This window comes from Phyllobates terribilis, unplaced genomic scaffold, assembly GCF_046119375.1.
Source record: "Phyllobates terribilis strain yellow unplaced genomic scaffold, ASM4611937v1 Scaffold_5__5_contigs__length_657084704, whole genome shotgun sequence".
NCBI lineage: Eukaryota > Metazoa > Chordata > Amphibia > Anura > Dendrobatidae > Phyllobates > Phyllobates terribilis.
In genome coordinates, this window is record NW_027362765.1 from 225,345,256 (window position 1) to 225,372,348 (window position 27,093).

The 27,093-nt window shown below is 42.9% G+C and overlaps 1 protein-coding gene across 1 annotated transcript in view; it reads left to right on the forward strand.

Annotated features, from left to right (window-relative positions):
* Positions 1–27,093, forward strand: part of RPRD1B (regulation of nuclear pre-mRNA domain containing 1B) — a 78,447-nt gene that overhangs the window by 4,670 nt on the left and 46,684 nt on the right. The window contains exon 2 of the mRNA XM_073683850.1: positions 21,917–22,046. Coding sequence (XP_073539951.1) covers positions 21,917–22,046 — 130 coding nt within the window. The remainder of the gene's footprint in view (positions 1–21,916; positions 22,047–27,093) is intronic.

Genomic DNA, 27,093 nt, shown 5'->3' on the forward strand with positions numbered 1-27,093 from the left:
GTGTATTTTATGAGAGAAATCTGCTTCGTTTTCCTGGACTGATCATTCTCTAAACTCTCAATTCACGGGTAAAATCTTTCTTCAGTGAATGCAGACTTTCCCATTACTGAGATCGGAGGTGGCAGTTGGTGCTCACAGAGTTGTATGGAGAACTTGCAGCAGAATGTCTGTGTGCCTCTAGTTCCTCCTCCTCTCTCCATTCGAGATGACAGTTGGTGCTCATACGATTCCATCTCAGTAATAAGAAAGTTTGTCTTAACGGAATACAGATTTCATCCGTGAATTTAGAGTGAAAAGTCAGTCCTGGCGCAGAAAGAAGCAGATTTTTCTATGATCTATTATAAAATTGCTTAAAGCGCCCCCGTAAGCAGGAATGTGGTCCGTAAACTACATACACTGTCAGGTGGGTGACATTGCACTGATTAAAATGATACCTTGATTGATGAAATCCGTCCTGTGGTTCTTGTGTAACCTTTACTTTCAGTTTGGAGATAATGATATGCTCGTGCTCCGGTGCGGCCTGTGGGGTGGGGGGCGCTCTATCTGGTGCTCTGTTTATATATTCATCTGTATGCTCTTTTGACAGCTCACTGTGCCTTCACTGACCTGCCTCCTATTTTACATAATGCATCTAGTAGTGTGGGGCTAGGTAAAATAGGAGGCAGGTCAGTGAAGGCACAGTGAGCTGTCATAAGAGCATACAGATGAATATGTAAGCAGAGCACCAGATAGAGCGCCGCCCCGAAGCACAAGCATATCATTATCTCCAAACTGAAAGTAAGTAAATATTACACATGAACCACAGCACGGATTTCATCAACCAATGTATCATATTGATCAGTGTAATGTCGCCCACCTGACAGTGTATGTGGTTTACTGAGCACAATCCTGCTGACAGGTGCGCTTTAAAGAGGTTGTCCACGACTTATACACTGATGTCCTATTCGTAGGACAGGGCATCAATGTCTGATCAGCTGGGGTCCGGCACCCAGCACCCCGGCCGATCAGCTGTTATCGGTGTTGTCCGGAAGTATTTACTTGCTGATCTTGGCCGTCTAGACATCAGTGTATAATAGTGGACAACTTCTTTAGGTTTTTGTGCGCTATTAATTTCTGAAGTAAAAATTAAAACCATGACTACTCTTTAAAGATGAGTAGAAAAATGGTAGACAGCAATTTACTTGCTATTTCTGTCTGCTTCTCTTCTTACTTTTCATTTATTTCTCATTACTAAGGGGACCGGCCACCTCTCCTAGCACCTGCGCTCTGCTCACAAGCTCTTTTCTATTGCTTTTGTAAAGCGGCCTCATAAAGCAGCATTGGCGAGTTAACCTTACATAGTGCCGCCAGCGGCTCCACAATGCCCCTTGTCTGAACTGTCAATCAAATAAGAGCCCACCTCAGAAATCCGGAAGGCTGGGGATTGGTGCTCCTCTAAACAAGCCACTTGAAAATAACCCTTTAATGATCGCTCCTGCACGCAGTCAGTCATGGCCATGATTTACAGATGTGACTGGTCTGAGAAGTGCAGCCATCGTCTGAGCAGGCCTAATGGGGAGCAACTGTCTGTCCATACTCGTGCCATGGCAGTGCTGGTGGCTGTGATCTACTGTAATCACAACCAACAAGCCATGTTCTTACTAAATGACAGCAGCTGAGATCTAGAGAGCCACCAGGATCTGATAGAGACCGTGTGTTGGGAAGCCGCATAACTGTAGTGTACACAGAATTCAGTTTACCTGCTGATTACCCCTGGAAATAGATGCATGAAGCCATATTTAGCACCGTCTCCATTTTCTCATGTTTAGTGACTGTTAGGCCATGTGCATACATTGAGTATTTGGTGAGGTTTTACCTCAGTATTTGTAAGCCAAAACCAGGAGTGGGTGATAAATGCAGAATTGGTGACTTGTTTCTATTATACTTTTCCTCTGATTGTTCCTCACCTGGTTTTGGCTTACAAATACTGAGGTAAAAAACTCACCAAATACTCAATGTGTGAACGTGGTCACAAGATGTTTGTGGACTGGTAATTGCTAATAAAAAAAAAAATTCCTGATCCGCCCTGGTGGCAGATATAGACTGGCGCTAGGTTACGACACATGTCGCTTGGCCAAAGATCGCTCTGTGCCCTGCCACATTGCAGAGTAATCAGGTGATTGGGGGGGCACTGCAACAATCAAGTCCCAAAAATGCACAGCCCATTGGATATTTTAACAACTTTCTTACTTGGTATCCAAGGATTCATAATGCGACCCCCGGCCCCCAGTCGCCTACATAAAGCTGCGATGTAGCACTGGCATTTAGCAGTCTTTGCCCGTGCAATGTGTGTTGTGGCCAAAGTCACCGTTTAGACCCAGCGTTTTAAGGCTTTTTATTCGCCAGACTATTAAAGGTTTAAGTTAAAGTAAATTCCATCAAATTTTTGAAAAGGGCAAAAAATAAAATCTTCGCCCAGTATGAACCATTGCAGATTTGCACCACAATGTGCACAACTTACAATTTGAGGCTTAGTACATCTGTCTGAGTTGTTTATACTCACAAGGGGTTAACTAAGGGTAAGGGGTCATAATGAAGGGTTTATTAGGGGCAGCTGGTTGGGGCCTCCAGTCCTTTGGAAGTGCATTGAGCTGTAGGTTGGATTGCTGCTAAAGGGGAAAAAAAAAAAACCTCTTTAAGGCTGTGTGCCCACTATGCATTTTTTAAGCGTTTCCGCAGCTGCAATTCCGCTGCAGAAACACTTAAAAAAACGCTTGGTAGAAGGTCTGCCATGTTCCCCAATGATAATCCGCATGTGCTGTGCACATGCTGCGGAAATTTCCGCTGCGGATTATCATTGCGGAAAAATCCACAGCACTACCAATTATTTTACGGAATCGCGTCGTTTTCGCTGCCATTGACTTGCATTGGAACGCATGTAATCCGCATCACTGCATCTGCAGATGCGGATACCATGCTTTTCAATGTGCGGATGGTACCCGGGTTTGGAGAAGAGAAGACTCTCCTCCGGACCCCGGTACCATAGTACCTGTAAAAAAAGAATAAAATAAAAAATATACACTATAATTACCTTCTGATGGCCCCCGGTGTCCTTAGCGATGCGTCCTGACTTGCTGGCAGCTCGCGATGGTCTAAAGATTACCTGCCATGACGTAATTTAGTCATGTGACGGGTCACACGACCGCTGATGTCGGTGGTCGCGTGACCCGTCACATGACTAAATGACGTCATGGCAGGTCCTTTTAGTCCACCGCGAGCTGCCGGCAAGCCAAGACGCAGGACACTGGGGGCCATCAGAAGGTAAGTATAATATTTATTTTTTACCATTCTTTTACGGTCACACTATATAAATCCATGCCGGTTGCATGGATTTATATAGTGTGACCAAGTTGTCAAGCACTTTCCAAGTGACGCTAAAATCGCTTGGAAAGCGCTTAACAACCCGCATGCGGAAATGCATGCAAAAACGCTTCACTTCCGCTTGTCCCTGGCAGGAAAAATGCATGTACAATCCGCATGCGTTTTTTTCTGCCAGGGAGATGCAGAAACAATCAGGAAAAATCCGGAGCATTACTGCATCGTGGGCACATAGCCTAATAAAAGCTTCAACTCCATTCACAAAAAAAACAAGTCCCCACTCAGGTCCATCATGTATTAACGGAAATATAGGGGGCTTCCATGTTACTGGTAGCACAAAGGGTCTGGAAAAACGAAATGTCTCCTCACCCTCCAAAAGAAATCCAGCGACTTCTGCGTTCCCAAATCCAAATGTTCCTCTCCCTTCTGAGCTCCAGTGTGTGCCTAAACCGTAGTCCACATGTTTGGCATTTCTGTAGTGATGAGAGCCTGCCTAATTTATGGGTGCATGTCTCCAGAAGCATGAGCTGGGCATAACGTACTGGTCACTACAACGTTTTGGTCACTACGACTTCAGTTTGCAATTTTTACTCGGCAACATCCACTGCTGCTTGTTTCTGGAAAACACCCATGGAGTCGAAATCGTCACTATACCTGTAGATAAATTCACAAAGGGGTATAATTTCCAAATTGGGGTCACATGAGGGGGATTCTGCTCTTTTAGCACGTAAAGGCTCTGTATATGGAGTCCGTATATTCTAGAAAAATCTATGCTCCGTCCCTCCCGAGTCTCACCGTGTGCCTAAGCAGTACACAGCCACATAGGGGGAATTTCTAAATTCAGCAGAAATTGCGGGACACATTTTTGTGCCATTTTTATCCATTTCCCAATGTGAAAATGTAAAATCTGGGGCGAAAACAAAATTTTGGTGTTAAAAATGTAATTATTTTTTTTCTTCACTGCCCAATGGTATAAAATGCTGTGACTCCCCTAGATGAATTCATTGAAAGGTGTAGTTTGGAAAATGGGGTCACTTATGGGGGTTCGGCTGATCTGGCACCTCAGGGGCTCTGCCAATGTGACATGGCACCTGCAAACCATTCCAGCAAAATCTGAACTCCAATATGGCGCTTCTTCCCTTCTGAGCTTTGCACTATGCCTCAAAACTAGTTTTTGACCACATATGGAGTATCTGTGTACTCAGGAGAAATTGCACAACAAATTTTGGGGTCTGTTTTCTCCTGTTACCCTTGTGAAAATGCAAAATTTGGGGCTAAAAAATATTCTTGCTGGAAAATGTGATTTATTTTTTTTTTCTCTCCACGGCTCAACGTTCTAAACTTTTGTGAAGCACCTGGGGGTTCAAGATGCTCACTACTCCTCTATACAAGTTCCTTGAGGGGTCTAGTTTCCAGAATGGAATCACTTGTGGTGGGTTTCCACTGTTTAGGCACACCAGCGACTCTCCAAATGCGACATGGCGTCCTCTATTTATGCCATCAAATTTTACATTCAAAGTCAAATGGTGCTCGTTCCCTTCTGAGCCCTGCTGCGCGCTCAAACAGTGTTTTTATCCCCACATATTGGGTATCGATATGCTCAGGAGAAATTGCACAACACAATTTGGGGTCCATTTTCTCCTGTTACCCTTGTGGAAGTAAAAAAAAAATGGCTCTAAAGTAAAATTTTTGTAAAAAGATAAAGTTAAATGTTTATTTTTTCCTTCCACATTTCATTAATTCCTGTGAAGCACCTGAAGGGTTAATAAACTTCTTGAATGTGGTTTTGAGCACCTTGAGGGGTGCAGTATTAGAATGGTGTCACTTTTGGGTATTTTCTGTCATACAGACCCCTCAAAGTCACTTCAAATGTGATGTGGCCCCTAAAAAAAAAAAAAAAAAAAAGTTTTACATTTTTTTTTATGTAAAAATGAGAAATCGCTGATCAACTTTTAACCCTTCTAACTTTGTAACAAAAAAAATTATTTCCAAATTTGTGCTGATGTAAAGTAGACATGTGGGAAATGTTATTTATTAACTCTTTTGTGTGACATAACTCTCTGATTTAAGGGCATGAAAATTCAAAGTTTGAAAATTTTCACAATCTGAATTTTTTTTCACAAATAAACATAAGTGATATCTAATAAATTTTGCCACAATCATGAAGTACAATATGTCACAAAAAACAGCCTCAGAATCAGGGGGATCCGTTGAAGCGTTCCAGAGTTATTACCTCATAAAGTGACAGTGGTCAGAATTGTAAAAATTAGCCCGGTCACGAAGGTGAAAACAGGCTTCGGGAGTAAAAGGGTTAAAGGTGTACCCTCCTTAATCACCGGTGGGGTTATGCATAGATGGACTGGGTTTAGTAGAGCTAGAGCCACACTTTATAAATGATGGTATATTTGGAGGGTACAAAGTCTGTGACATGCCTAACATGGCATAAGTATAGAGGTTTTCTTTACAAAATAAGCAGTTTTACTTCGGAAATGCATCCAACATGAGAGAAGCCAATGTCCTTCTATTTCTTCTATTACACGGGCATATACCGTATGTGCTATAAATTAATGTTGCCGTTTAGCGCCCATAATAAATCATTAATAGTGTGGTTTAGTTGGCGTAATTTGACCACGGTGAATAGCGTAACATGAGAGAAGGCGGCTGAAGAGCCCGCGGGACAGTAATGTCTACACCGCGCTGTCAGCTTTGTAGAATCTTATTGTCAGATCACAATCCCTAATTACACAGAAGTGCTGCTGTTTACATGCCGGGGAGGTAATTAATTTCTTCCACTGAGGAAATATCCGCTCATTAGATTTCTTTTAATAAATAGGCCATGTCTGGTAGAGTAAGAATAATGTAGGCTTCAGTGAGACATTCAGGTCTAGGCCTTGCACTCTCTGCCAGGAGCACGTGCTGCAGAATACAATATATTTGCGTTACATGCACCTCAGGGGGACCCTTGGACCCCACTATGTCCTTAGTGCATACAGAAGACCATGGCTGATTTACGATTTAGGAAGTTGATCTGCGTTCATTTCCCATGCAGTTATTGCGAATGCTCAATCTGAATTGGGACGAATATACTTTGATATTTTGGTTTGCGTTCTATTTGGCAGCACATCCCTGTTTATATGAGCAGATTTGCTACCGACTGTCAGTGACTTATGCTCACGTAAAAATACCCATCAACTTCATTCTGACAATCAATACCCTGTTTAAAAAGGACTTTTAAATTGATTTTCTGTATTTTTTGGACATAAATGCACCTATATCATGTGGTTCTTGGGGTCTGTGACTTCAGATTTTATGATACTTTTTATACAGGTTGGAATCAGAGCTAAAGGCTACCAAAATCAGAAACTACCGTATAAATTGGGGTCTCTTTTTGCTGTCATTCATAACTGCCCCGTATTCTGGATCCTTTTCACGTTTAAAACTAAAACCTGGACTACTTTGGGCTCATTCTGGTCACAGCTTATCTTTCCTAGAAGAAAAGGATCGGGAGTTGAAATTCAGTATGCTCTATCCTTTCTTCCCCTGGTATCATCTGACAGGATATATATATATATTATATATATTAATTAAATTATACTGCTCAAAAAAATAAAGGGAACACTTAAACAACAGAATGTAACTCCAAGTAAATCAAACTTCTGTGAAATCAAACTGTCCACTTAGGAAGCAACACTGATTGACAATCAATTTCACATGCTGTTGTGCAAATGGAATAGACAATAGATGGAAATTATTGGCAATTATCAAGACACCCTCAATAAAGGAGTGGTTCTGCAGGTGGGGACCACTGACCACATCTCAGTACCAATGCTTCCTGGCTGATGTTTTGGTCACTTTTGAATGTTGGTTATGCTTTCACACTCGTGGTAGCATGAGACGGACTCTACAACACACAGAAGTTGCTCAGGTAGTGCAGCTCATCCAGGACGGCACATCAATGCGAGCTGTGGCAAGAAGGTTTGCTGTGTCTGTCAGCGTCGTGTCCAGAGGCTGGAGGCGCTACCAGGAGACAGGCCAGTACACCAGGAGACGTGGAGGGGGCCATGGGAGGGCAACAACCCAGCAGCAGGACCGCTACCTCCGCCTTTGTGCAAGGAGGAACAGGAGGAGCACTGCCAGAGCCCTGCAAAATGACTTCCAGCAGGCCACAAATGTGCAGGTGTTTGCACAAACGGTTAGAAACCGACTTCATGAGAGTGGTATGAGGGCCCGACGTCCATAGCTAGGGGTTGTGCTCACAGCCCAACACCGTGCAGGACGCTTGGCATTTGCCACAGAACACCAGGATTGGCAAAGTCGCCACTGGCGCCCTGTGCTCTTCACAGATGAAAGCAGGTTCACACTGAGCACATGTGACAGAGTCTGGAGATGCCATGGAGAGCGATCTGCTGCCTGCAACATCATTCAGCATGACCGGTTTGGCAGTGGGTCAGTAATGGTGTGGGGTGGCATTTCTTTGGAGGGACACACAGCCCTCCATGTGCTCTCCAGAGGTATCTTGACTGCCATTAGGTACCGAGATGAGCTCCTCAGACCCCTTGTGAGACCATATGCTGGTGCGGTTGGCCCTGGGTTCCTCCTAATGCAGGACAATGCCAGACCTCATGTGGCTGGAGTGTGTCAGCAGTTCCTGCAAGATGAAGGCATTGAAGCTATGGACTGGCCCTCCCGTTCCCCAGACCTGAATCCGATTGAGCACATCTGGGACATCATTTCTCACTCCATCCACCAACGTCACTGTCACGACGACTGTCCAGGAGTTGGCGGATGCTTTAGTCCAGGTCTGGGAGGAGATCCCACAGGAGACCATCTGCAACCTCATCAGGAGCATGCCCAGGCGTTGTAGGGAGGTCATACAGGCACCTGGAAGCCACACACAATACTGAGCCTCATTTTGACTTGTTTTAAGGACATTACATCAAAGTTGGATCAGCCTGTAGTGTGTTTTTCCACTTTAATTTTGGGGGCGACTCCAAATCCAGGCCTCCATTGGTTAATAAATTTGATTTCCATTGATGATTTTTGTTGTCAGCTCATTCAACTTTGTACAGAACAAAGTATTCAATGAGAATATTTCATTCATTCAGACCTAGGATGTGTTATTTGAGTGTTCCCTTTATTTTTTTGAGCAGTGTATATAATATATATTTGTGGCAAGACAACTCACTCGGCTGCAGTCGGAAGTAGACACAGGAACAGTTTTGTCTGCAGGTTTATTATGTCAGCATAAAGCACTGCAGACTTAAGCAAAAATAAACTCCGCTTTGCTGGCATAAAGGTAAAGCAAGAGACAAATGGTAATACAGTCCATATGTGTGCGGGTTCGCCCTGCACCAATTTGCAGCACCTTCAACTCCTCTCTGAGCTGAAGTTACACAGCCTGGAGACTTGTCTCTCCAGACTCACCAACAACAGAAAAAAAATAGGACTGAGCATTTAAACTTGCTCAGCCCCACCCTGAGGGGAGGTAGTGTAAATGGCTTCCCACCCTCTTTGCCATTCACAAAAAACACACCCTTTAAGTGAGTTAACCCCCATCATATAACATGCTGGCAGAAAGTTTGTAGGTAGGAATTCTGAAGAGGGCATCAGTGTTAGCGTGTAACTTCCCGGGTCTATGCTGCATGTGAAAATTAAAGTCTTGGAGACCTAAGAACCACCTAGTTACCCGGGCATTCTTACCCTTCTTTTCCCTCAACCATCTCAAAGGGGTATGGTCTGGCACCAATTTAAACTTTCGGCCAAGTAGGTAATATCTTAGCGTGTCTATGGCCCATTTTATGGTTAAGCATTCTTTCTCCACAATGGTATAGTTTTTCTCGCAGGATGAGAGCTTCCGGCTCATATACAGGATGGGATTCTCTTCCCCATTTATCTTCTGCAACAGCACAGCTCCTAGGCCAACTTCTGAGGCGTCTGTCTGGATCACAAATTCTTTAGTAAAGTCTGGTGCGACCAGGACCGGCTGATTACACAGTGCCAGCTTCAGCTGCTGAAACGCCATTTCCATTTCAACTGACTATTTCACCATCGTTGATTTGGTGCCTGCCAGATGGTGCGGCAATCATGGCAAAATTTGGGATAAACCGCCGGTAATATCGCACGATTCCAAGAAATGCTGTCACCTGCTTCTTGGAGAGTGGTTGCAGCCCTTTCTGAATTGATTCGATTTTATTGACCTGTGGCTTAATTTCACTTCTCCCGACGACATAGCCTAAGTACTTCACCTCCTCCTTCCCAATGGCACATTTTCTCGGATTTATCATAAATCCCGCCTTCCTTAGAGCATGCAGAATCGCCTGTACCTTTGGCAGATGACTAGCCCTGTCTGGGCTAAAGACGACAATGTCATCAAGGTAGGCTGCGGCATACTTCTAATGTGGGCTGAGGATCCGATCCATGGCCCTCTGGAAGGTGACTGGGGCCCTCTGCAGTCCGAAAGGCATTCGGGTGTATTGGAAGCACCCATCAGGTGTTGAGAAAGCTGTTTTCTCCTTGGCCCTCTTTGACGTGGGGATCTGCCAGTAGCCCTTCGTGAAGTCGAGGGTGGTAATATACCTCGCAGGTCCAAGCCTCTCGATGAGTTCATTGACACGGAGCATCGGTTATGCGTCACACTTGGATACCTCATTCAGCTGGTGGTAGTCGTTACAAAATCTCCACTCCCCCGTCGGGCTTTGTCACGAGAACGATGGGACTCGACCATACGCTCTTTGATTCCTCTATCACCCCAAGGTCCAGCATCCTCTACACCTCGGATTAGATTACCTCACGGCGGGCTTCAGGAATCCTATAGGGTTTAAGGTTTACCCTAACATGCGCTTCCGCAAGCATGTCATGCTCGACCACCTGCGTACGATCCAGCAACTCCGAGAACAGGTCACGGTTTCATTGCAGCAGCTCTCTACATTGTTGCTTCTGTGCCGGCAGTAGTCTCTATCGTGACATCCTCAACTTTGGCTTTGGGACTGGCTCCCAAAGTTTCCCGATCTCGCCATGGTTTGAGCAATTTCACATGGTACACTAGGTGCGGCTTTCTTCGGCCAGGCTGGTGAACTTTGTAGTTCACTTCACTGAGTTTCTCCACCACCTCTTACGGGCCTTGCCACTTGGCCAGGAACTTGCTCTCGACAGTAGAAATAAACACCAGAACGCGATCCCCAGGCTGTGGAACTGCTTCAGCCTCTCTGATCGGTTATAGACCCTTACCTGGGCCTCTTGTGCCTGGAGGAGATGCGCCTTCACGATAGGCATCACTTTCACCATTCTCTCCTGCATCTGGGAAACATGTTCCATGATGCTCCGGTTGGGCGTAACCTCAGCTTCCCAGCTTTCCTTGGCAATATCCAGGAGCCCTCTCAGATGCGTCCATACAGTAGCTCAGACGGGGAGAAACCCGTTGAGGCTTGTGGGACCTCTCTTACCGAGAAGAGCAGGAACGTTTGTAGGTAGTCCCAGTTACGACCATCCTTGTCTACGACCTTTTTGAGCATTGCTTTTAAGGTTTTATTAAAGCGCTCCACCAGGCCGTCTGTCTACGGATAGTAAATGGAGGTTCGCAGCTGGGTAATCCTGAAGGACTTTACACAGCTCCTTCATTACCTTGCTCATGAATTGGGTTTCTTGGTCCACCCTGAGGGGAGATAGTGTGAATGGCTTCCCACCCTCTTTGCCATTCACAAAAAAACATACCCTTTAAGTGAGTTAACCCCCAGCATATAACATGCTGGCAGAAAGTTTCAGTTCACACAGGCTTGCAGCCGGAGTGACACATACCTCCCCTCGTAAATAACACCAGTGACTCTCTCACAATATATACAAACATACATACACACACACACCTCACAAAAAGTTAGGAATAATTGTCTTTCAGGTGAAATTTATGAAAAATGTAAAGAGTCCACGCTACTGTGATATTTTATCATGAACATAGAAGCATGCAATGGTGATTTCCTTATCTCAAACAATTTATTGAAATAAGCCAACAACAGTGGTGGTGGTGGGTATACCTTAACATAAAATGTCAACATCTCAATAACTTGTCATGTGGCCTTTAGCATCAATTACAGCTTGACAACGACGTCTCATTCTGTTGACAAGTGTAGTTATTGTCTGCTGAGGCATGGCATCCCACTCTTCCTGAAGGGTGGCCCTCAGGTCATTGAGGTTCTGGGGTAAAAATTTACGAGACTCAGCGGATCCCATAGGTTTTCTATGGGATTCATGTTTGGAGAAAGTGCAGGCCACTCCATTTGAGGTACTCCAGTCTCTAGCAGCTGTTCCCTAATGATGTGACATCGATGATCTGGAGCATTATCGTCAATGAAGATGAAATTAGGCCTGTGTTGTTCGTGCAGAGGCACAATGACTGGATTAATGATGCTATTCAAGTAGTAGGGGCTTGTCACTGTACCATTCACAAAGCGTAGGGTAGTTCTGCATTGACTTAGACACATCTGCCCACACTGTAACACCACCACCAATGGCTCATCTGGTGACAACAGTGGTGCTCTCCTTGATGTCTCCAATATCGTTGGCGGACATCATTTCTGCTCAGCGTGATTTAACTTTCATTAGTGAACAGTTCTTAGGCCCACTGGTCCCTCATACAGCGTAGATGCTTTCTGGCCCATGTAAGACGATGCCTGTGCCTGGTGGTGTGGTCAGGTACCCTTGTGGGTCGTATAGCACACGACAACGCTGATTTAAACGGTTTTGAATGGTCTGACGTGGCACTTCGGTGCCTCTCACCTCCCTTAAATGTGCATGAGGTTGTGTACCATTCATCATCCAGTTCACAATAAAGCCAGTCACCAGTATGGGATGTGGCCAAAGAACGTCCACTTCTATACCTTTGTGACTCTTCCAATCTCTCTGTATCTCTGTTGCAACTTGCTGATGACACTCTAAGCTTAGTGGCCACTTCCGTCTGAGAACATCTTGCTAGAAGTCTCGCAATGGCGAGGTACTGGTGATCAATTGTTAGGTGTCGTCTTAGTCTCATGATGTGATAATGTGAACAGTATAATGAGGAGGACTGTTTAATACCATTTCAAATTGAACCCTGAAATGTATTGGCCGATTCATGGATCAAACACCTGTTGTGAATTTTGCCATTAAGCTCCTTGTTAGAGAACAGCAGGTTGTGCAAAAAGCACTGTAAGGCTATGTGCCCATGATGCAGAAATGAAGCGGAAAATTTCTGCTTCATTTCTGCATGTGCTTGCCCGGAAAAACGCATGCGGAATTTGACACGCGTTTTTGAAGTGTTTTGCACATGTGGAATTTCCTTGCTTTTTCTAATGCATTGATAAGGCAATTCCGCATGCGTAAAAATACAAATAATGGACATGCTGCGGATTTTTGAGCGCATCAAAAACGCTGCTGAAAATTCCGCAGCATGGGCATTGAAAGTGCGGATTTACATTGGGCACCATGGGGGAAGGATTACCAAGCGTTTTACAAGCGTTTACGCTGCAAAGATTCCACAGCAAAAACGCTTGAAAAACGCATCATGGGCACGGACCCTTAGGCTATGTGCCCACGATGCAGAAATGCTGCAGATTTTTTCCGCTTCTCCCTGGCAGGAAAAACGCATGCGTTTTTTACATGTGTTTTTCCCGCCAGGTAGAAGCGTTTGTCAAGCGTTCTTCACATGCATTTCCGCATGCGGGTTATCAAGCGCTTTTCCAGGCGATTTTAGCATCACTTGGAAAAGTGCTTGACAACTTGTTCACACTATATAAATCCATGCAACCGGCATGGATTTATAGTAGTGTGACCAAGTTAGTTAAAAGAAAAAGAATAAGAATGGTGAAAAATAAATGTTATACTTACCTTCCGATGTCCTCCCGGTGTTTTCTCCGCTGCGTCCGGTGTCTTGGGCGGCTCGCGGTGGTGTGAAGGACCTGCGGTGACGTCATTGAGTCATGTGTCAGGTCACATAACTCAATGACGTCATGGCAGGTCCTTCACAACACCACGACCCATAGAGCAGACCAGACGGAGGGGAGAAAACACCGGGAGGACATCGGAAGGTAAGTATAAGCTTTATTTTTTATTTTAATTTCTTATTTTAACAGGTTCTATGGTACCTGGGTCTGGAGGAGAGTCTCACCTTCTCCAAACCCGGGTACCATCCGCACATTGAAACGCATTACCATCTGCATGTATACATACGGATTGTATGCATTTCAATGCAAGTCAATGGCGGCGATTACGCTGCGTGTGCGCAAAAATAATGGACATGCTGCGTATTTTTCCGCAATGATAATCCGCAGCGGAAATTTCCACAGCATGTGCACAGCACATGCGGATTATCATTGGGGACCATGGGGCACGTATTACCAAGCGGTTTTTAAGCGTTTTCGCTGCGGAAATTCCGCGGCAAAAACGCTTGAAAAACGCATAGTGGGCACTCAGCCTAACAATTAACAATTGGACGTGTGCAATCAAAAGTTTAGAGACTGTCACATTAGGTTCACCTGAAAAGGTTAGAGTGCATTTTAGGATCACCCTGAAATTCCACCCGAAAAGCCAAATATTCCTAAGTGTGTGTGTGTGTGTGTGTGTAATATGATATACATATATACATTTTTTTTGTAACTATTTCTCTTATTTTTAGTTCCACTAGGGGACTTAATCCTGTGATTGCTTGACTACAGATGCAATACTACTAGAAACATGAAAGTCACTTCTGTTCTGAAAAGTCCTAATCATTTCCAGGCAAACACTTGGATGGATGAATCCCATTACCATTCCTAAAGGCGTTTTGTCACGGAGCTTCCTGTACACTAGACTAACGTTCTCTAGACCTCTGCACAACAGAAGTTGAAGCCAGAGACCAAGTCTCGCCAACATCAATCCCTATGGCTCTCGCCAACATCAATCCCTATGGCTCTCGCCAACATCAATCCCTATGGCTCTCGCCAACATCAATCCCTATGGCTCTCGCCAACATCAATCCCTATGGCTCTCGCCAACATCAATCCCTATGGCTCTCGCCAACATCAGTCCCTATGGCTCTCGCCAACATCAGTCCCTATGGCTCTCGCCAACATCAATCCCTATGGCTCTCGCCAACATCAATCCCTATGGCTCTCGCCAACATCAGTCCCTATGGCTCTCGCCAACATCAGTCCCTATGGCTCTCGCCAACATCAGTCCCTATGGCTCTCGCCAACATCAGTCCCTATGGCTCTCGCCAACATCAGTCCCTATGGCTCTCGCCAACATCAATCCCTATGGCTCTCGCCAACATCAATCCCTATGGCTCTCGCCAACATCAATCCCTATGGCTCTCGCCAACATCAATCCCTATGGCTCTCGCCAACATCAATCCCTATGGCTCTCGCTATAAGCTCGCTCAGGAATGGCTTGCAGGTGTGAGGGACTTTTCTGGCCAAAAACATTGGTATGTAAATCTGCTCGGTTTTATAACTGGAGTTTTGAATAAGACATTTCTTTGCTCCACATAATGTAAAAACACTTGTTCACCTTTTATTTTGGATAAGATGGAAGTTAAAATTTAAGAGTTGTCCAGCTGATGGAAAAACCTTGTAAGGCTATGTTCATCATTTGGTCAGTATTTGTAAGCTAAAACCAGGAGTGGGTGATAAATACAGAAGTGGTGACGTGTTTCTATTATACTTACCTCGTAATAGGTTGACCTTTTCTGTTCTTTAGAGATCACATCTCAGCAGTCATCTCATTATGATCAGAATAAATATTAACACATAGATAAGCCATTCACAACAAATATCATGGCTCACCTCCTCCTCCTCCCTGTACAGTGACCTCTGCACAGGTCACAGAGCATGTCTAGAAAACTGTCATGTAGAAGTCCATTAACATCTGAAGTCTACAGGTCCAGGTATATGCTGTAATCGGCATATTGCTGAATGTTGTTACCAAAATTCAGAAATTATTGCAGCCACCATCATACTGTAAAGAAAATGGAGTAAAAGAAATCTACAATCAGGAAAGAACAGACAAGAAAACAGGAATATGTATCGCTATCTGGTTTTCATTATTAACGTGAATTTGTCACTAGTTTTTGCTACCTCATCAGATAGCAGCATGATGTAGGGGCAGAGACCCTTATTACAGAGATGTATCACTTACTGGGCTTTCATTTTGATAATATCACAGTTTAATCATCTGCAGATTTGCCAGTTCTCTGAATGCGGAGCTCTGTATAACCCTGCCCACACCACTGATTGGCAGCTGTCTGTGTACACTGTGCATAGGCAGAAAATGGCCAATCAGCGGTGGTGGCGGGATTATACAGAGCTCATGAATATGCTGGACTACATAGCAGCAGATTTACTAGTCCTCTACTGATAAAATCACTGTATTATTGACAGAAGATTATCAAAACTGCAACAAGTAGGCCAGTAAGTGACACATTGCTGGAATCAGGGTCTCTGCTGTTTTCAGATTAAGTGGCAAAATCCTGGTGACTGATTTGATTTAAAAATATTTTACTGTTGTGACAAAAAAATAAGTTCACCCTGTTTGAATGCCGAGGTTTTACATATTGGGACATAAATAAAAATAAAATTTGTTCCTTAGAAGGTCGCACAATTGGGTAAATACAACAAGATGTGACAAATTACATTGTCGTCAGAATGCAGAAGCAGGGTGTGAAAAGTTCTGCACATACTATGAACCAATTCCTGGTTGCAGGGCCGGTGTTAGACAACATGTGGCCCCGGGCAAAAATTATAAGTGGAGCCCTAAAGGCCAACACATTGCACCATCACACAGAAACATTTAGGGAGCATTTAAAGGAGTCTATTTCAGACCATTAAAGGAGCGCAGATGCTTGTGTACCGGCCTCTTTTCTGATCAGTGATCCTTTAACCCCTTCACGACGGGGCCAATTTCCGGTTTTCGTTCTCCTCCCCCCTCTTCCAAGAGCCATAACTTAGTTTTATTGTTCTGTCCATATATACATATGTGAGGGCTTGTTGTTTTGCAGTTGTATTTTTGAATGACAGCATTCATTTTACCACATAGTGTCCTGGAAAATGGGCAAAAAATTCCAAGGGGGGCGAAATTGTGAAATCCCCCCCCCCCCCCCCAAAAAAAAAAAAAAACACAATTCTGACATTATCTTTTTGGGAATTTGTTTTTTTTTGTTGTTTTTTACATTTTCAGGTAAAAATTACATCACAATATTATTCGACTCATCAGTACGATTACGGCAATACGAAACATGTCCAGTTCAGTCACAGTCACTGTTCACAACACATTGAGCGCTGTGGAATCACTTCCTGACACTTTATATAGAGATAAAAAAAATTAAAGTAGCTTCCATTTTCATTATTGTTACATAAATCAGTAGTGCACATGAAAATAAGCCACTTTGTAATATATCTTATTAAAGAAATCTGCTTCTTTCTCCTCCCTTTGTCTCTCAAAACTCTCAACTCATGGTTAAATCTGTGCTATCTGTATTCAGTGAATGCAGATTTTCCCATTACTGAGATGGTTTAAAAATTTTATGAAGAAAGGATCGGGGAGGAGTGAGAGGGAGACACAGACATTTCACTGCAAGTTCTCCTGAAACGTCAGTTACAGTTCTCCATAGAACTCTGCGAGCACCAACTGTCATCTCCAATCTCAGTAATGGGAAAATCTGCATTCACTGAAGACATATTTTTAGCAGTGAATTAATTAAGTATTTTGAGAATAACTGATCAGTTCAGGAGGAAAAAGAAGCTAATTTCTCTAATAAAGATACATTACATAGTTGCTTATATTCACATGTACTATTGATTCATGGCAAAAAATTACAGCCACAGTTACCCTGAAAAGCCAGATGCCGACTCTGGCTCTTTTTAAATGGTTTTAATCTATTTTTATAAAGTTATTATCAATGGGACCAAGGTGGGTTAAAAAGGAAAAATCTTGTACTCTCCAACCCAATTGGCCCTTGACTGCTGCAGCCCATACGTGGTCGCTGATCGACTGCAGCATTTACATACCACCCAAACAGTTTCCCCCGTTTGGACAAAATGTAAGGGTGCTGGTGGGCATAAAACTTAAAAACTGATCGGCATTCATTTAATAACCACTTTAGTCAAGCAGACCTCAATTGTCATGTGCACAGAATGATCGGCAGTGTGCGCAGAAACATCATTGGCAGCACATTGCTGATTACAAAGGACGATGTGCTGCCGAGATTGATGATTCAAAGAGTTTACAAGCTTCCTTCCTGATTTTTAATATTCTGCAGACAATTTGAATTGCCTGCAGATCGGTGGGGGACCCAGGTTCTGAGACCCTACCGGTCGCGAAATAGACCCCTGACCAGAGTAGAGATTCAATAGAGCTCAAAGGCTTCATAGCTGTGCTCTCCTGTCAGCCTAGCTGCGCACTTATGGACTCTATTGTGTGATCGTTGTGGGGGGGTCTCAGGATCTGAACTCCCTCTGATTTGCTGGTAATTTAAGTGCCTGCTAAAAATGAAAAATCAGGAAGAAAGTTTTAATTACATTTAAATATAATCAATAACAATAATTTTATTTATATAGCGCCAACATATTCCGCAGCACTGTACAATTAAGCGTGGGCATGTACAGAGAATAAAGAGAAAACAAAGTAACACAGTTCAATAGTTACAGGAGGAGCGATGGGCATGCTCGCAAGCTTACGATCTATAAGGAATTAGGGGAGACACATTATGTTACAAGTGCTTGTCATGTATAGCCATTATAATGAAATGATTCCAAATAATGCATGAGCCGGTCATCAGCCAGTATCTCTAAAATATAGCCAAATGTTATTGGGTGCATGGATGATGTGGAGACATGAATGGAAGGGACCAGATTCTGAGGACAATTTAAAGAGGGAACTTGAAGAGTTAGATTAGTGAAATGAGGTGATGGGCTTGTCTAAAGAGATGTGTTTTTAAAGCACGTGTAAAAATTTTGGTGCTAGGTATTAGTCGGCTCGTCTTGGGTAGTGCATTCCAGAAAACTTGTTCAGTACAAGAGAAGTCTTGGTGACGAAGGTGCGAGGTTTGGATTATGGAGGATGTTGGTCTAAGATCAGTTGCAGAATGGAGAGAATGGGTAGGGTGATAGATAGAGATGAGGGAGGAGATGTACAGCGTGCAGACTGTGGAGAGCTTTGTGGGTGAGAGCGATGAGTTCATATTGTACTGTGAAGTAGATGGGTAACCAGTGCAATGACTGGCAAAGAGTGGAGGCATCGGTGTAGCGGCTGGTAAGAAATACGACCCTGGCTGCTCCATTCAGGACAGATTGGAGAGGAGAAAGTTTGGTCAGTAGAGAGTTCAAATAGTCCAGATGAGAGTGAATAAGGGAGACAGAGTTTTTCCAGTTTCATAGGTGAGAAAAGTTTGGATTCTGGAGATTTTTTTTTAAGTTGCAGGTAACATGAGCGACTGGAGATAGGAAATAAAGGAAAGTTCTGTGTCAAATATTACCCAAGACAGCGAGCGTGCTGCTTGGGAGTCTAACCTGGACCTCCTCTCCGTTCTCCAGCCACAGTATTGCTGGAGAGAACATCTGATTCCTCACTTGCCATACTAGAGGCAGGAGGAGCACTCTCCCCTGCATTGGGACTGCAGCCCTCTCGGAGAAGCGGCAGGTCGCTACTCATGGCAGATGAGGAGCTCGTCCTGCTATGATTCCAACCTCGAAAACTTCACTGATAATACAGGACTAACATTATCAGTGCAGTTTCTGACATGTAAAAGATGGCATCCCTTTTGGGGACGGTGCCCTGGGCATTTGGACTCGAAATTTTTTGAAAATGACCTTCTAATCCTTTTTAGATACATGGGCAGCAATAATTGCTTCTCGAAAATCATTGCTCATGCCTTTATTTCAGGGTATTGTGTTGGCACACTCCTGAATACTCCAGACCAACACACTGCTAAAACTTCTGCTTTTATAGGGCTGGTCACACTTTCTGATAAACAATTAATCTTAGATATTTTATCAGTGGCACCTGGCTGCTACTTACCTTTTTAATTCCTATGGCGGCTGTAAGGGTGTACTTAATTTTACACATACTGCTTCTGTATTTTGGCCTAGTTTAATGATAATGTGGTGTAATTTTTCATGTGTTTTTGTTCGTCTGAGGTTGTATTTACCTAATTTTAAGACCTTCTGAAAACTAGATATTATTTTTTTTTATTTCCCAGAACATATCCTATCACAGAGGGTGTACTTAGTTTTTCTTATGACTGTAGGCTTTATATTACTGTACAGGGCCTCTACTTCTTAGTATGTCCCAATTTTCAAAGATCTATACAGTTATCATTCTGGCAAAATTATGCCATGCTCCATCACATGCTACATGTAATACTGTGTCCCGAGGATAATGCATAACTAATCACAAACCAATTTTACAAAAGTGGAGACCTAATTGGGCCCCATCTGCACATGCGTCTTGTGATGGAGAATAATGAATTTGTATGTCCGAGTATGGAATATGAGGCATAAAAAAGAACAGTACATGCTTGATGGCTGCCTATAGAAGTGACTAGCAGACATTTATGCATTTGGTCTACTTAAAGGGAATCGATCAGCAGGTTTTTGCCTCCCTCGTCTGAGAGCAGAGTAATGTAGGGGCAGAGACCCTGATTCCAGTGATGTGTCACTTACTGGTCTACTTGCTGTCATTTTGATAATCAGTGTTTTATCTGCTGCAGATCTAGCAGTTCTCTGAATGCTGAGCCTTGATAATCCCGCCCACACCACTGATTGGCTGCTTTCTGCCAATGTACATTGTACATAGAAAGCTGCCAATCCGTAGTAGGGGCAGGGTTATACAGAGCTCATAAATATGGAGGACTACATGGCAGGATGTTTACTAGTCATCCTGATGATAAAACAGTGATTTTATTAAAACTACAGTTAGCAGCCCAATAAGTGACACATCGCTGGAATCAGGCTCTGTCTCTACATTATGCGGCTCTTAGATTAGTTGACAAAAAGCCTGATGACTGATTTCCCTTTAATGGTCAACCTTTTTGCTGATGTATTATGGTGCGCTGACTTCTATGGGTTCTCAAGTCAGCGCTTGTACACTGCCCTATGTGCTTGGGGCCTGAACACTGTATTAGATCAGTGCGTGTCTTTACAAAAGTCCTTTTCAACCTAAGATGTTGCAATTGTACCACAGTTCTTGCTGTATATCTAAAAACCATGGGACTCTACTACAAATTGCTGCGGTACTGCATGTGATCTTTGTCACGTGGATCTTGGCTGTACCGCACAGCCACAATGTCTGGTGACCCTATGTTACTTTTGTGTAGAACAGTATTCTCTATGTGTGCACCATCACTACCCTCCCTCATACAAGTCCAGTAATCATTGCCGGGAAGCGATGCATTATAAAGTTTAACTGTGTCCCAGTTGCTTACATTTATTTTTTGGCAGCTTTTTAATACAATACAGAGCACATCATAATGGTCTCCTCGGGGTCAGGATTGGGAATAAAGCATTTCCTATTCATTGCACTCCTCCTATCTTCTTGTGAGAATGGGTGAATAAATCAGAACGCTTCGGGAATACTTTTTCTGTATCCGACATCCTGACCTTTCTTGATGAATGCGCAATAATCCTCAATACACTTACGTATTCAGTGACCGCTCAGGCGAGGAATGCGCCAAACAGTGCGTATTATATGTATGATCTTCAATACACATAATTTTTCATTCTAATGGCCCTTAATATCTCTCAGTTGGGTAATTTGCTGGAGGTTGCCTTGGTAATGCAATCGCTCCAATCATTCTGTAATGTTTGATGAATCAAGTACTATTCATGACACTTGGACTCTATCTCTGTAAATGGCTGTATCCGGCATAATCACAATACAAATGGAGAGCTAATCGCAGTCAAAGAGCTCCGATGCCTTTGAGAACGGAATTGCAATTTCAGCTCTAAAGTCTGAAAGACATGCGTGTTAAAGGGACACTATATCTTTTTCATAGATGAAGCTGGTTAGTCATAAAGCAAGAAGGGAAGTCACTTTGCTATAACAACCTTAGTTCTATTGTGCGTCGTTCTCCAGTTTTGTGCGTGGAGACAGTGATGGAAACAATGGGTGTTTGCCGTAGGTGTGTCGAGGGAAGTGTGCACGTGTGTGGATGTATACACATGGAAAAATACACTTTCTCCTAGTCTGCCCCACCAATATTCCAGAGATCTGTGCGGGCTCTTATTGCTGGCTTACAGACGGGGATCATCCTGCAGATCGCCCATTATCTAATGGAAACATCTGTTTGTGTGCCGCATCCATATAGATTTCCCACTACAGCACATAGACTACAATAATGAGTTATCCAGAGAAGGACTATTATTGCTCTGCACTAAAGGGAAAAATGCCGCCTTCCCTTTATGCAAGCGTTTCCAAAAATCTCATGTAGGGGGAGCTGCAACTGTAGCGTAAAATGCTAAATGGAAGTTTGGAGGATTTTAATGGAGTACACGTATATGGTGGGTGTTTGACTATTTTATAAGATTTTGTTTATTCAGTCACTTAACCCTTTATTTTCCAGCAAAGGCAAGTCGAAAGCTGACGTTCCTGTATTTGGCCAATGATGTCATTCAGAACAGTAAACGCAAGGGGCCGGAGTTCACACGCGAATTTGAGAATGTTCTGCTGGATGCCTTCTCTCATGTGTCCAGGTACGGAGTAACAATTCCTGTCGGGCTGGTTGTCTTAATTCCCTTACCAGTTGAGTACCCTCCCCACTATCAAGTCAACACCGCACTGTATTCCCATCTATTCACATGGATGGGGTTTGAGCTGCAATACCAGGCAAAACCAGATAATGTTGGATGGCAGCGTTTTGATTACTGCCAGGGTATTCTAGTGGGCAACATGTTCTTGTCTTCTTACTGACCAGTTGGGGTATTCGTGGTTTCTGGGACTGTCTTAACCCATTACTTGCCAAATTAGCAATTTTCATTTTTTGTATTTTTGGACCTAATTAGAAAATCTTAGTTGCTAGAAGCAAAAAATTAGGCGTTCCAAAAAAAGGACATTGGTAGATAATGGGTTAATAGCTCCTTTATTGAGAATCTGTCAGCTGGGTTTTTCTATTTAATTTCAGAGCTGCATGATTTAGGGGCAGAGACCTTGATTTCAGTGATGTCACTTAGGCTATATTCACACACGTTGTGTTTTGCTGCGTATTTGCTGCAGATTTTTATGTAAATTTTCAGCTGCGGCTGGCAGTACCAGCAAAGTCTATGAGAAACCAGAATTCACTGTTCCCACATGTTGCTTTTTGTTTGCTGCATATTTTCAGTGATTAGAAAAATGCTGAAAGAAGTGACATGCCACTTCTTTTAGCGTTTTTTCACCCATAGGAAGTAATGTGGGGATGAAAAAACACTGCAAAAACGCACCTGCGTATTTTGCTGTGTATTTGCAGCGTTTTTGATGGCAAAATAGAATGGGAGGTTTTTTTTGACAAAACTTTGTGTGCATTACCAAATAGAGACAGAAAGACGGTGAAAGAAATGCTGCAAAAACACAACAAAAAACGCAGCTAAATCTGTGTTTTTGACGCAGCTAATCTCCTGCCAGAGAAAAGTTATCAGCAAATTTCATGCAGATTTTGGTGCAGAAAACGTGCAAAAAAAACACAACGTGTGTGCACATATCCTGGGCTGCTTGTTGCAGTTTCAATACAATAAGTGTTTTATCAGCAGCAGATTAACACATGTTATGGATTCCTCCAATTCTGTGTAACCCGCCCCCACCACTGATTGACAGCTTTCTGTCTATGCACAGTGTACAGAGAAAGCAGCCAATCAGTGTTGTGGGCGGGGTTATACAGAGCTCAGCATTCAGAGACCTGCTAGAACTGCAGCAGAGAAAACAGTGAGCAGCCCAGTAAGTGACACAGCGCTGGAATCAAGGTCTAGGTCTTTACATCATGCTGCACTCCGATTTCATAGCAAAAACCTGGTGAAAGATTCCCTTTAAAAAGCACCTCTTAGACTTCCTGATTTATTGTGCCCGATTTATTGTGGCATTAGCTCCGACATCTGTCAAGTTTTTAATGTTTTGCTCCTTTTTTTGCATTATAGTTATCTTTCCATTTGTGCCTTTTTTTTTTTTAATAAAGTCTCATTTTTCCCATTTTTATTTATTTTTTAGCTCACTGTTATGGGCGTAGATTAGGTATTCCAAATGTTTTCACCTGATTCAACATTTTCCACTTTTCAGAATGTGCTACTGTCCCTCCTTTGTATGTCTGGAGGGGTTTCTCGTATCTCCTGAGGAACCAGAGGGGAGGCCGCAACACACAAGTTTAAATCACCCCCCTTTCGCCCCATTCAAAATAAAATAATAAAAAAAAAACCACACATACGAAATATGTGTATCACCGCGTTCAGAATCACCCGATCTATCAATATAAAAAAATAATTAATCCGATCGGTAAACGGCGTAACGAGAAAAAAATTCTAAACGCCAGAATTACGTTTTTTTGGTCTCCACAACATTGCAATAAAATGCAATAACGGGCGATCAAAACATCGGATCTACCCCAAAGTGGTATCAATAAAAACGTCAGCTCGGCGCACAAAAAATAAGCTCTTACTGGCCCCAGATCACAAAAATTGGAGACGCTATGGGTCTCGGAAAATGGCGCCTTTTTTTTAATTTATTTATTTATTTATTTTTAGCAAACTTTGGATTTTTTTTTCACCACTTAAATAAAATAGAACCTATATATGTTTGGTGTCTACGAACTCGTAATGACTTGGAGAATAATAATGGCAGGTCAGTTTTAGCATTCAATGAACATGGTAAAGAAAAATCCCCAAAAACAACTGTCGAATTGCACTTTTTTGCAATTTCACTACACTTTGAATTTTTTTCCCGTTTTCCAGTACACAATATGGTAAAACCAGTGATGTCATTCAAAAGTACAACTCATCCTGTAAAAAATAAGCCCTCACATGGCCATATTGACCATAAAAAAAAAGTTATGGCTCTGGGAACAAGGGGAGCAAAAAACAAAAACTGAAAAACCCCTTAACGACCGCCGTAACGCATTTCCACTGCAACAGTTAAGGGTACTTATTCCTCAGCGCCGTGAAAATGCGACGCTGAGGAATAAGGCTGTAGTGCCCCCCAGAGTCAAATATTCTCTGGGGTCTCAGCTACCGGGGGTAGCTGAGACCCCGGAGAATATAATCAGAGCCAGTTTTTCTGGTCCCCTATCACGTGAGTGATCACCGAATAGCGGCGATCACAAAAAAAATGTGTGCCATTCATTTCTCTCCTCTGACATGATATACATGTCAAAGGAAGGAGAAATGAATCCCCCCGGTAACTCAGCTGTCCTCCGATCTCCCCGATGGTCCCCTGCCTCCCCGGCATCTTCCGGTAAAAAAAAAAATGGCGGGCTCACGCGCAATGCGCCTGCCGAGATCTGCCCGGCAACAACGGGGAATTTTCCCTATTGGTTCATTTTGATCTCTGTGATAAACCATATCACAGTGATCAAAAAAAAAAAATCAAACCCCCTCTTGTACCCCCCTTAGGTAAATAAAAATTATAAAATAAAAAAATATATTTTTGGTTAGGGTTAGCCCAGGTTTAGGGCTAGGGTTAGCCCAGGTTTAGGGTTGGGATTTTTTTCAAAAGTAAAGAAAAAAAAAAATGATGATCCTATGGCGACTAGTGTTGAGCGCAAGTGCTCGCTACTTGAGTTTGCATCGGGTGCTCGGGTATGCACTGAGTATCGCGGGTGCTCGAGTCTCCGCCCCATATGCTTCACGGCCAAAAAATCCTCACGGGGATTGCCTGCCATGCACGAGCGATCCCTGTATGTTTTTTTTTGGGGTGTCTGACAACCATAAAATGCCAGTGATATCGAAGAAATTTTATTACGGTCATGAAGTACAATATGTCGTGAAAAAACAGTTTCGGAATCGGGGATCCATTGAAACGTTCCAGAGTAATTACCTCATAAAGTGACAGTGGTCAGAATTGTAAAAATTGGCCTGGTCATTAAGTACATAATTGGCTCCGTCCTTAAGGGGTTAAAGGAGTGTTAGCATTGATTGGTCAGTGTCTGTCTGAGCAGGGGCACACCCCCAACTGTTACCACACAGTTGTCAATTTATTCACATATTTCTAGGAGAGAAACGGCACAATGCTGATTATATAGGAATAGAACTATTATGTCATGATGAATACACCTATTTACTAATTCACTTAACCAGAACACACACACATACACATACAGGTGCATCTCACAAAATTAGAATATCATCAAAAAGTTAATTTATTTCAGTAATTCAGTACAAAAAGTGAAACTCATATATTTTATATAGAGTCATTACAAACAGAGTGATCTATTTCAAGTGTTTATTTCTGTTAATGTTGATGATTATGGCTTGCAGCCAATGAAAACACTAAAATAATTATCTCAGTAAATTAGAATAATTAACAAAAAAACACCTGCAAAGGCTTCCTAAGCATTTAAAAAGGTCTGTTAGTCTGTTTCAGTAGGCTCCACAATCATGGGGAAGACTGCTGACCAGACAGATGTCCAGAAGGCAGTCATTGACGCACTCCACAAGGTCCCAGAGTTCCAATTTTCATTTGGAAATCAAGGTCCCGGAGTCTGGAGGAAGAGTGGAGAGGCCACAATCCAAGCTGCTTGAGGTCTAGTGTGGAGTTTCCACAATCAGTGATGGTTTGGGGAGCCATGTCATCTGCTGGTGTAGGTCCACTGTGTTTTATCAAGACCAAAGTCAGCGCAGTCGTCTACCAGGAAATGTTAGAGCACTTCATGCTTCCCTCTGCCGACAAGCTTTTTGGAGATGGAAATTTCATTCTCCAGCAGGACTTGGCACCTGTCCACACTGCCAAAAGTACCAATACCTGGTTTAAAAACAACAGTATCACTGTGCTTGTTTGGCAGCAAACTCGCCTGACCTTAACCCCATAGAGAATCTATGGGGTATTGTCAAGAGGAAGATGAGACACCAGGCCCAACAATGCAGACGAGCTGAAGGCTGCTATCAAAGCAACCTGGGCTTCCATAACACCTCAGCAGTGCCACAGGCTGATCGCCTCCATGCCACGCCGCATTGATGCAGTAATTGATGCAAAAGGAGCCTCGACCAAGTATTGAGTGCATTTACTGAACATACATTTCAGTAGGCCAACATTTCGGATTTTAAAATCATTTTTCAAGCTGTTGCTATAAAGTATTCTAATTTACTGAGATAATGATTTTTGTGCTTTCATTGGCTGTATGCCATAATCAACAACATGAACAGAAATAAACACTTGAAATAGATCACTCTGTTTGTAATGACTCTATATAATATGAGTTTCACTTTTTGTATCGAAGAACTGAAATAAATTAACTTTTTGATATTCCAATTTTGTGAGATGCACCTGTGTATGTATGTATGTGTGTGTATATATATATATATATATATATATATATATATATATATATATATATATATATATATATATATATATATATATATATATATATACACATAATACACTGCCCACTTAGGAAGCAACACTGATTGACAATCAATTTCACAAGCTGTTGTGCAAATGGAATAGACAATAGATGGAAATTATTGGCAATTATCAAGACACTCTCAATAAAGGAGTGGTTCTGCAGGTGGGGACCACAGACCACATCTCAATACCAATGCTTTCTGGCTGATGTTTTGGTCA